General features: G+C 30.3%; 1 protein-coding gene and 1 pseudogene across 1 annotated transcript; both read left to right on the top strand.

Annotated features, from left to right (window-relative positions):
- Nucleotides 1–3,290: 3,290 nt before the first annotated feature.
- On the top strand, nucleotides 3,291–5,428 carry LOC131656341 (isoleucine N-monooxygenase 2-like). The gene is made up of 2 exons (XM_058926076.1): nucleotides 3,291–4,270; nucleotides 4,720–5,428. The coding sequence occupies exons 1-2, from the start codon at nucleotides 3,329–3,331 to the stop codon at nucleotides 5,347–5,349; spliced, it is 1,572 nt and encodes a 523-aa protein (XP_058782059.1). The 5' UTR covers nucleotides 3,291–3,328; the 3' UTR covers nucleotides 5,350–5,428.
- A 2,930-nt stretch (nucleotides 5,429–8,358) lies between these two features.
- LOC131658551 (isoleucine N-monooxygenase 2-like) lies at nucleotides 8,359–10,287 on the top strand (annotated as a pseudogene).
- Nucleotides 10,288–12,119: the final 1,832 nt, after the last annotated feature.

The raw sequence follows: 12,119 nt of genomic DNA, 5'->3' as shown, positions 1-12,119 counted from the left end.
TTTGAGTTTTATTCGTTCTTTTCCCATTCCTTTGGAAATAATAAAGATCAATGGAGACTCTTGCTTTATTTGCGAATTAAGTTAATCAATAGCTTAATCTCCAATTTTCCTGCCGCGACAAACTGGTTACTCTGTTGGGGACCCTTGTTCCGAAGCGGGTTAAGTCTATTTTTGTTTATCTGTGTATAATATTATCTGTTGTTGTGTGCTTTTGCTTTTTGTCATTTTTTGGGTGCTTCGTGATTTCTGTGTGGTGAGACAAGTCCTCTACTCGAACTTTACTGCACAATAGGATATGATTGTTGTATAATCAAGATTACATGTCTGGAGTAACTCTAAACATGAATAACATATCATATAACCCCACTCAATGGAGGCCTCATAGAAGGTAGTACTTGTTGCTCCGAGTAGTCGTAATGACGTCATTACTTTCAACTTGAGAGTTCCGAGAAACTGAGGACCTTAGAACCCTTTAACTCATTTTGGTCTTTTAGGATCTAGTGTGGTGACTATCCGACTGTAGACTTGATGTAGTTGATACACGGTACTACATTCAGATGAGTTTCTCTTGAGAATGTTATTGGCCCATACAAATAGTTGTGCAAGCCGGTAATATCCGAAAGATGAATTTTTGACTCTAGGAACTTTTAGAATCTTGTTCTATAAGTACAATAAATCCTTAATACATATCTTGTGGGATGGTTAGACCTATGACTTCGTCCTCGTGACAAATCTAACAAGATTTTGTTGGCATGTTTTTGTTACCTTAATGAGGAAGGAAATCTAGATTTGAATGAAGGATAAGCTTGTGCGTGCTTGGCACAAAATTCATAGAAAGTGTAATGATCAGTTGAAAAAGAAGTATTGCATTGCCTTTGAATATTGGTCCATGTTAGAGCATGTAAAAAAAAAAAAATATATCAAAGGTGTATTATTAATAAAAGAAATAAAATTGTATTTTTGTTTGGTGTCACATGCATTATGCATGCATCTCAAGCTAGTTACCGACATTTGAAAGGATGTCTGCCATTACCGGAAAGTGTGCTATGTGAAACAGAACCATTTAGGTTTACGTCTCATGCTATTGGGTTTTGCAATAAATGAGGAATGTGTATTTGGACAGACTTCGCACAAGTATAGTGTAAATACAAAATTATTTTTAGAAAATGCAAATGATATTTCTCTTCCACCAAATTAAGAGAATATCTATCTAAATCTACAAAATTTTAAAATTATTTCTCTATTTTTGTAGGAGTTTTATTTATTTTAAGTTTGATTTTTTCGTATGTAGATCTATGATAGCGTTAAAGCACTGTGAAATTCTGGAAAAATCTCAAATTAAATAAAATATTCCGTAGTTAAATCTACGAAGGGTTTTGCAAATAAAGGGTTCCATAGCTTTTTTTTCATAAGCACTTTTTGTATTAAGAATAGATGTACTAGGGATACACCAACCCAATTACAAGAAGTGTTCCATAGATATACCTACAGAATATTCTGTTAAATTTTAAATCAATTACTTTTCACTCCAAAACTCAATTTTTATAACAAAAATGGAACATCCAATTAAAGTAAATAAAATAGTGCAATTAAGGTTTTTCAATTATTTTGATTTACTATAATTTGATGTTTCATTTTTGTTCAAAAAATTGGAGTTTAAGAGTGAAATGTAGTTGATTTGAAAATATAATAGAATATTCCGTAGATACATTTACGGAACACTCTATTTTCAAATCCTTACGTAGATGTACCTACGAAGATTTCATAAACTTAATTAATTTAGAATTTTCTCAAGTAATTGGGAAAATCATAAATTTTATTATGTTTTAACGCTTCCGCAAATGCACTTACAGAAAAAACTAATTTTTTTTAAAAAAAAAAATACTTCTGGAGGTATATCTACGAAAAAAAAAGACAGTTTTGACAACTCGCATAATGTGAGAGATCCAACAGATGAGTATAGAGATTCTCCAAATTAATCAAATAAAAATCATCAAGCGACCGATTTCAAGACCGATGACGACCATAACTTAATTATTTATAAATAAATAAAAATTCATATAGGAAGGGACAATAATAATTAGTAAAATAATTAGATCCATTATAATTTGATAATTAAATATTTATGAAATATTTAGTTACAAAATTGAAATTTATAATAAAACCAAGGGTGTACAATTTGTAAGAAAAATAAAAGTGTTTTTATTTTAATTTGGTATCACATGCATGCATGTCACCCCGTAGTTACCGACATTTCGAAAGGAACATCTCCCACAATGCCTACTCAACAAAATGCTGAGACCTAAGAAAGTCATTAAACCGAGTTCTTTTCCATCATCATAGGAGATATTCTAAGTTATTTTTACAACTTTTTCCCAAAATTTGATGTAAAACTAATGTTAAAGTAATCAGTTAAATATTTATGTATTTTTTTATCAAAGCTGAATTATTCCTTAAATAAATGACTTCAGAAATCAAATTTGTTTTTGAAATTTTTAAAATTTATTTTTGAAATCTTCCCTACTAAAATCTCTAAGTAGTTAATTTTTTTTTGAATTTTTTTTATATAAGAGTAGCACGAGAAAAATTAAAATTTATCAAATTAAAATTAAAACTTTTTGAATAATAAAATTTATAACTATTTTTTATATTAAAATTATGAATAAAAAATAATTTATGTTTGTATAGAATATTAATGTTTTAATTTTATATAAAGTAATTATTAAAAATGATCAAAATTAAAAGTATATTTAATCTCAAAACTAAATATTTAGTTGGTATTATGATTATATAGATAAATATTACTTCTACTTAATAACAATTTATGTTTTGATATTACTATATAATTAGTATGGAAGATCAGTCTACTCATTAAAAAATAACAATGTTTTTCTTAAAAAAACAAAACAAAAAATCATTAACTCTAATAACAAAAAATGAAAAATATTGATTTATTATGGCCACAATTTTCAAACACGATCCCCTAAAAAAATGAATAAAATATTATATTTTCAACTAACAATGAATATTCATTTAGTAATATTCATCAAATATTTAGTGTGTGCTCCAAATTTACTTTTTAAAAAATATTTTTTTGATGATGCCTAAAACAAGGGTCTAACACACCTTATCCTTGGGTTGGCCTTTGGTTCTCCCTTAATGGAAATTATGTTTCCCCCCATATTAGAATACCGCGTTGATGTTTAGATTTTTGTCCATTTCTATTTTCCATATTATAAATAGGACTTCAACTTCTTAAGGTGACTTAGCTCAACAAACTTAAAGTTTACCTTATCATTGTTTTTGCTTGAAAATCTTTTTCCAAGATATGATGAGTTACAATCCTACTTTTGACCTCCTTTCCCTGTTATTATTATTTGCCTTTATGATTATTAAATCTATAAGATATCATCACTCGATGAATATGAAGTTAAGAAAACCAAAATTGCCACCAGGTCCCAAACCATGGCCTATAGTTGGCAATCTTCCTGAAATGCTTGCAAGCAAATCTCCATCTGAGTGGATACACAAAACTATGGAAGAACTCAACACTGAAATTGCATGTATTCGCCTAGGAAATGTCCATGTTATCCCTGTTACTTGTCCCACCATTGCTCGTGAATTCTTGAGAAAGCATGATGCTGATTTTGCATCAAGACCACTCACCGTAGCCAGTGATATCATCTCCAATGGCTACTTGACTTCAGCCCTTGTACCCTTTGGGGAACAATGGAGGAAGATGAAGAAAATCATTGCTAATGATTTGCTCTCTCCTTTCAGGCATCAATGGCTTCAAGACAAAAGAAATGAAGAAGCCGATAATCTTATGTTTTACGTGTACAACAAATGCAACAATGGTGAACTTGTGAATGTTAGGATTGCAACACAACATTATTGTGGTAATGTTTTTAGAAAAATGTTTTTTAATACAAGATACTTTGGAAATGGTATGAATAATGGAGGGCCTGGTCTTGAAGAAATAGAACATGTTGATGCTGCTTTTGCTTTGCTTAAACATGTTTATGCTTTTTCTGCATCTGATTATATCCCATGGTTGGGGTTACTTGATTTAGAAGGACATAAGGGAAAGGTAAATAATGCAATGAAGATAATGAACAAGTATCATGATTGTCTCATTGAAGAGAGGATCAAACAATGGAATGATGGATCAAAGAATGTTGAAGAGGACTTGCTAGATGTTATGATTTCATTAAAAGATGTCAATAATAATCCTTTATTGACAACTAAGGAAATCAAGGCTCAAATTATTGTAAGACTTAATTTACTCTCTTTTATCTTTCTCATTCTTTTCCCATAACTTATTTATTACTATCTTTTATTTTTATAATATTACGTGGTTAGTTCTGTTAAATCAGTTTAGTTGATATTCTATTTATTTATCTTTAAAAATTGAAATTCAAACAGTAGACTATTTGAAAAATAAAATTGTGTTTAAGATTTTCTTAACTATGATAATAAAAAGCATCATATAATATTTAAATAGTATATTTTTGTAATTAACAATATATATATATATATATATATATATATATATATATATATATATATATATATATATATATATATATATATATATATATATATATATATATAACGCAAAAAAAAATTTAGATTATTTAAATTCTGAGATTATATTGGATATCTTCTTAATAACTATAAATTAATTTAATAATATATGTTATTTAAACTTCTATGTAGGAATTGATGATGGCAATGATAGATAATCCATCAAACGCAGTTGAATTGATATTGGCTGAAATGTTAAATCAACCCGATTTATTAGAAAAAGCTATAGAAGAATTGGACAATATAGTTGGAAAAGATAGGTTGGTCCAAGAATTCGATATTCCTAAACTCAAATTCTTGAAGGCTTGTGCAAGAGAAGCATTTCGCCTCCATCCCGTAACACCTTTCAGTGTTCCCCATGTCTCTATGAATGATACAATAGTTGGAAATTTCTTAATACCAAAGGGTAGCCATGTATTGTTTGGAAGAACGGGCGTTGGAATAAACCCAAAAGTTTGGACTGAACCTTACAAATTTCAACCAGAACGCCATCTTAAGAATGATAAGTCTGATATATCTTTGACCGAGCCAAATTTGAAGTTTATATCTTTTAGTGCAGGAAGGCGTGGCTGCCCTGGTGTCATCCTAGGTACCACAATGACAATTCTTTTACTAGCTAGAATGCTTCATGGCTTCACTTGGAGCGCTTATCCCAATATATCAAAATTCAATCTTGCCGAGGCTAAAGGTGTTATGTTTCTTGATGAGCCACTAATGATTGTAGCAAAACCTCGATTAAACATAAATTTGTATACCTGTTGATTGAAGTGGAATTAAGAAGCTAAAGCATTTCTAGCAAATCCACATGTTTTACTTAATTTTACAATTATATTGTCTTATTGCGAGAACTATGTTGATCCGTATATATTAAAGCCTTGAAATAATATTTATTTTATGATTAATTAAAATGAGAATTAAATGAAATTTGAAACTTGTTTTCTTAATGATAATTTTTTTTTTGGATTTGATAAAAAACTTTTATTTAATTTAGCAATTTTTAAGATTTTTAATTTGATAACTAAGTTTGTAAATATTGCGGTATTAACTCAAAAGATATTACAATTTAATTACAATTTTTTTTGTGAAATTAATAAATTTAATACACTTTTTAGTTTTGAAAAAGTATTTCCTAGCATTATGAGAATTATAAGTGACATGGTTGTGGTTTTGAATATGGACATAGAATGAACTAGAAAGAGGGGTTGAATAGACATATCCCTATTAAAATTTGTGTTCATAATCAGAATCAAAAAGCACGGGAGTGGAAGAAATCTTCCAAAAATATTTGATTGCACGACCCGATGAGGCTCACTTAAATATATCCAAGGGAAGTCGTGATGCACCACGTGGTTCTTCTTATCCTCATTTTAAAATGTGTTTTCCTCAATGAGGAAGTGGTACATTTTAGATAACCTAGACGAATTTGTTGCATAGTTAGGAAAATCTGACTGAGATTGAGAAGGATTACGTATTGCATATTCGAGAGTATGTTACTAGCTTTGATAAAGCTACTTTTGTTGAAAGAAAGAAGAGGGACGTCAAGACAATGGTCTGGTATTTAGATAGTCGATATTTAGTGATGACTTTTAGCTTGGAGGAATTGTCTGACATTCTTTATTTGTCTAACGACCTATTTTTTTCTAAATCTCTTTATTTGCAAAATACTTATACACGCAACTAATTATAAAAATAAAAAAGAACCCTAAGTTGTCCTCTGCTAGGATTTATGACTACAAACCAAAAGAATCTAAATTAAGAAGAATATCTCAAAGATAGGAGCACAAAAAAAAGTCAAAGGAAAGGAATATTTTTTCTGCTTTTCTTTGCAAATTATATCTCCGAAGCAAAGGAAAGACATGAGGTTAGCAACACGTGGAACATTATATACAAGAATATGCTGATTGGCGAAACCTCCCATCCAAGGGATGAAACACTAGACCATTCTCATATTGTTTTAGGTTTGGATGATGGAGCTGGAGGATTGCAGAAAAGAAATTCGGAGAGTATGATTGTCCAAAATTCATACTGTCAAAGATGGAAGAAAAAATAATCGCTAAGCCATGGAGAGGAGGGGTGAACAACGAGACAAATAGATGTGATCAACGAAGCTCAATAGTATATTTAATGACAAAGCGCCGATCAAGGGTTCAAGGTTTAATGTGTTTAATGTGGAAACCGCTAATTGAGGCAATCATGAGCATGTTTCTAGCATTGATAGGAGAAATGGAAAATTTTGTTTTCATAACGAGAATGATAGGAGGGAAAATATGGGAGAATTAAATGGAGAAATAAGAGAGCAACGCGTGGGAAAGAAAATTAATGCTACTATAAAAAAAAGGACAAAGAGCCACAATGGTAGTTTGAATATTGCATCACATGGAATAATAAAAGAGAGAGTCAAAAGGGAGGCACGTGTGAAGAATAGAAACAATTTGAATAAACTGATGACAGAGAATGGTGAGGATGATCTTATCAAGGGCTTACATTTGGAATTAGGGATGATAATGAACAATCCAACTACAAGGGAGTTGGCCACAATTCCTACTCAACAATGCCTACTCAACAAAATGCTGAGACCTAAGAAAGTCATTAAACCGAGTTCTTTTCCATCATCATAGGAGTTATTCTAAGTTATTTTTACAATTTTTTCCCCAAAATTTGATGTAAAACTAATGTTAAAGAAATCAGTTAAATATTTATGTATCCAAAATTTGATGTAAATCTAATGTTAAAGAAATCAGTTAAATATTTATGTATTTTTTTATCAAAGCTGAATTATTCCTTAAATAAATGACTTCAGAAATCAAATTTGTTTTTCAAATTTTTAAAATTTATTTTTGAAATCTTCCCTACTAAAATCTCTAAGGAGTTAATTTATTTTTGAATTTTCTTATATAAGTATGAGTAGCACGAGAAAAATCAAAATTTATCAAATTAAAATTAAAACGGTCTGAATTATAAATTTTATAACTATTTATTTATATTAAAATTATGAATAAAAAATAATTTAAGTTTGTATAGAATATTAATGTTTTAATTTTATATAAGATAATTATTAAAAATAATAAAAGTTAAAAGTATATTTAATCTTAAAACTAAATATTAAGTTGGTATTATGATTATATAGATAAATATTACTTCTACTTAATAACAATTTATGTTTTGAAATTACTATATATTTAGTATGGAAGATCATTGTACTCATTAAAAAATAACAACGTTTTTCTTAAAAAACAAAACAAAAAAATCATTAACTCGATCTAATAAAAAAGATGAAAAATATTGATTTATTACGGCCACAAGATTCAAACATGATCCCTAAAAGAAATGAATAAAATATTATATTTTCAATTAACAATGAATGTTCATTTAGTAATGTTCATTAAATATTTAGTGTGTGCTCCAAATTTAGTTTTTAAAAAATCTTGTGGGATGATGCCTAAAACAAGGGTCTAATACACCTAATCCTTGGGTTGGCGCCTATGGTTCCCCCTTAATGGAAAGTGGCCCTTCGTACAAATTATGTTTCCTTCATATTAGAATACCGCGTTGATGTTTAGATTTGTGTCCATTTCTATTTTCCATATTATAAATAGGACTTCAACTTCTTAAGGTGACTTAGCTCAACACATTTAAAGTTTACCTTATCATAGTTTTTGCTTGAAAATCTTTTTCCAAGCTATGATGAGTTACAATCCTACTTTTGACCTCCTTTCCCTGTTATTATTATTTGCCTTTATGATTATTAAATCTATAAGATATCATCACTCGATGAATATAAAGTTAAGAAAACCAAAATTGCCACCAGGTCCCAGACCATGGCCTATAGTTGGCAATCTTCCTGAATTGCTTCAAGCAATTCTCCAACTGAGTGGATACACAAAACTATGGAAGAATTCAACACTGAAATTGCATGTATTCGCCTAGGAAATGTCCATGTTATCCCTGTTACATGTCCAACCATTGCTCGTGAATTCTTGAGAAAGCATGATGCTGAAGAAAATCATTGCTAAAGATTTGTTCTCTCCTTTCAGGCATCAATGGCTTCGAGACAAAAGAAATGAAGAAGCCGATAATCTTATGTTTTACGTGTACAACAAATGCAACAATGGTGACCTTGTGAATGTTAGGATTGCAACACAACATTATTGTGGAAATGTGTATAGGAAAATGTTTTTTAATACAAGATACTTTGGAAATGGTATGAATAATGGAGGGCCTGGTCTTGAAGAAATAGAACATGTTGATGCTGCTTTTGCTTTGCTTAAACATGTTTATGCTTTTTCTGCATCTGATTATATCCCATGGTTGGGGTTACTTGATTTAGATGGACATAAGGGAAAGGTAAATAATGCGATGAAGATAATGAACAAGTATCATGATTCTGTTATTGAAGAGAGGATCAAACAATGGAATGATGGATCAAAGAATGTTGAAGAGGACTTGCTAGGTGTTTTGATTTCATTAAAAGATGTCAATAATAATCCTTTATTGACAAATAAGGAAATCAAGGCTCAAATTATTGCAAGACTTAATTTACTCTCTTTTATCTTTCTCATTCTTTTCCCATAACTTATTTATTACTATCTTTTATTTTTATAATATTATGTGGTTAGTTCTGTTAAATCAGTTCAGTTGATATTCTATTTATTTATCTTTAAAAATTGAAATTCAAACAGTAGACTATTTGAAAAATAAAATTGTGTTTAAGATTTTCTTAACTATGATTATAAAAAGCATCATATAATATTTAAATAGTATATTTTTGTAATTAACAATATATATATATATATATATATATATATATATATATATATATATATATATATATATATATATATATATATATATATATATATATATATATATATAACGCAAAAAAAATTTAGATTATTTAAATTCTGAGATTATATTGGATATCTGCTTAATAACTATAAATTAATTTAATAATATATGTTATTTAAACTTCTATGTAGGAATTGATGATGGCAATGATAGATAATCCATCAAACGCAGTTGAATTGATATTGGCTGAAATGTTAAGTCAACTCGATTTATTAGAAAAAGCTATAGAAGAATTGGACAATATAGTTGGAAAAGATAGGTTGGTCCAAGAATTCGATATTCCTAAACTCAAATTCTTGAAGGCTTGTGCAAGAGAAGCATTTCGCCTCCATCTCGTAACACCTTTCAGTGTTCCCCATGTCTCTATGAATGATACAATAGTTGGAAATTTCTTAATACCAAAGGGTAGCCATGTATTGTTTGGAAGAACGGGCGTTGGAATAAACCCAAAAGTTTGGACTAAACCTTACAAATTTCAACCAGAACGCCATCTTAAGAATGATAAGTCTGATATATCTTTGACAGAGCCAAATTTGAAGTTTATATTTTTCAGTACAGGAAGGCGTGGTTGCCCTGGTGTCATGCTTGAACTACAATGACTATTCTTTTATTAGCTAGGTTGCTCCATGGCTTCACTTGTAGTGCACATCCCAATATGTCAAAAAACAATCTTGCCGAGTCTAAAGATGTAATGTTTCTTGATGAGCCACTAATGATTGTAGCAAAACCTCAATTTAAAATAGATTTGTATAGCTTTTGATGGAAGTGAAATTAAGAAGGTAAACTACTTGTATCAAAATCCACATTTTTACTTCATTTTACAATTATGTTGTGTTATTGGGAGAACTATGTTGATCGGTGAACATTAAAGCTTTGAAATAAATATTTCTTTAACGATTAATTCAAATGAGATTTGAAAGAATTTTGAAACTTAATTTCATAATGATGTTTTTTTTTATTTGATTAAAACTTTTATTTAATTTAGCAATGTTTAAGATTTTTAATTTGATATGGTTTTGGTTTTGAATATGGACATAGAATGGACTATAAAGTGGGGTTGAATAGACACATCCTTATTAAAAATTGTGTTCATAATCAAAATTAAAAAGCGCGGGAGTGAAAGAAATCCTTAAAAAATATTTGCTTAAATATATCTAAGGAAAGTCATTATGTACCAATTGATTCTACCGTACCTCATTTTAAAATGTGTTTTCCTCAATGAGGGAGTGGTATGAAACACCCAAGGCCCAAGAAGGCGAGGGGTGCTTGTACCGCATGGAACATCTGAGGCCGAAGAGAGCAAGGGTGGTTGCCACATCGGAATGAGAGGGAATCTTAAGGTCGTGCAGGTATGGGACTGCATGATTGAAGAAAAGTTTATAAGGATTGATGGGTACTACCAATACCAACAAGATGCATCTTCTTTTCAGTAGCCCGTTCCATAAGAACTCCACAGTTAAGCGTGCTTGACTTGGAGTAATTTAGGGATGGGTGACCTTCTGGTAAGTTTCCCAGAAAGTGTGCGAGTGAGGTCAAAGCATGCTGGAAAGACTCGTGTTGGTTTGTGGGGTCAGTCGATCATCCCGAAAGCAGTCTAGGGCGTTACATGGTACACATTTTAGAAACCCTAGATGAATTTGTTGCATAGTTAGGTAAATCTGACTGAGATTGAGAAGGATTACATATTGCAGATTCGAGAGTATGTTAGTGGCTTTGATAAAGCTACTTATGTTAAAAGAAATATGAGGGACGTCAAGACAATGGTCTGGTATATCGATAGTCGATATTTAGTGATGACTTTTAGCTTGGAGGAGTTGTCTCATAGTCTTTCCTTGTCTAGCGACCTATTTTTTTCTAAAACTCTTTATTTTGCAAATTACTCTTACACAAAACTAATTACAAAAATAAAAAAGAACCCTGAGTTGTCCTCTACTAGGGTTTATGACTGCAAACCAAAAGAATCTAAATTAAGAAGAAGATCTCAAAGATAGGAGCACAAATAAAGTCAAAGGAAGGGAATATTTTTTCTCCTTTTCTTTGCAAATTATTTCTCTGAAACAAGGAAAGACATATAAGGTTAACAACACGTGGAACATTATATACAAGAATATGGTGATTGGAAAAACTCCAATCCAAGGGATGAAATACTAGACCATTCTCATATTGTTTTAGGGTAGGATGACGGAACTGGAGGAATTAAAGATTGCAGAAAAGAAATTCGGAGAGTATGAGTGTTCAAAATTCATACTGTTAAGAGATGGAAGAAAAAATAATTGCTAAGCCATGGAGACGGGGGGTGAACAACGAGACGAATAAATGTGACGATGCTCAATGATACATTTAATGACAAAATGCCAATCAAGGGTTCTAGTTTAATGTGTTTAATGTGGAAACCGCTAATTAAGGCAATCATAAGCATGTTTCTAGCATTGAAAGGAGAAATGGAAAATTTAAATTTCATAACGAGAATGATGGGAGGGAAAATATGGGATAATTAAATGAAGCAAAAAGAGAACAACGTGTGGGAAAAGAAATTAATGCTACTAGAAAAAAGGACAAAGAGCCACAAGGGTAGTTTGAATATTGCATCACATGGAATAATAAAAGAGAGAGTCAAAAGGAAGGCATGTGTGAAGAGTAGAAACAATATGAATAAACTGATGACAGAGAATGGTGTGGATGATCTT

The sequence above is a fragment of the Vicia villosa genome, linkage group LG3 (genome assembly GCF_029867415.1).
Source record: "Vicia villosa cultivar HV-30 ecotype Madison, WI linkage group LG3, Vvil1.0, whole genome shotgun sequence".
In the NCBI taxonomy this organism is placed as follows: domain Eukaryota; kingdom Viridiplantae; phylum Streptophyta; class Magnoliopsida; order Fabales; family Fabaceae; genus Vicia; species Vicia villosa.
Note: the sequence above shows the minus strand (reverse complement) of the source record. Positions and strands in the feature narration are given on the sequence as shown.

Excerpts from the sequence above, each read along its gene's own strand:
- LOC131656341 (XM_058926076.1), top strand. The coding sequence starts at position 3,329 with ATGATGAGTTACAATCCTACTTTTGACCTCCTTTCCCTGTTATTATTA. Across the intron at positions 4,271-4,719 it reads AAATCAAGGCTCAAATTATT|GAATTGATGATGGCAATGAT; the intron begins GTAAGACTTAAT and ends ACTTCTATGTAG.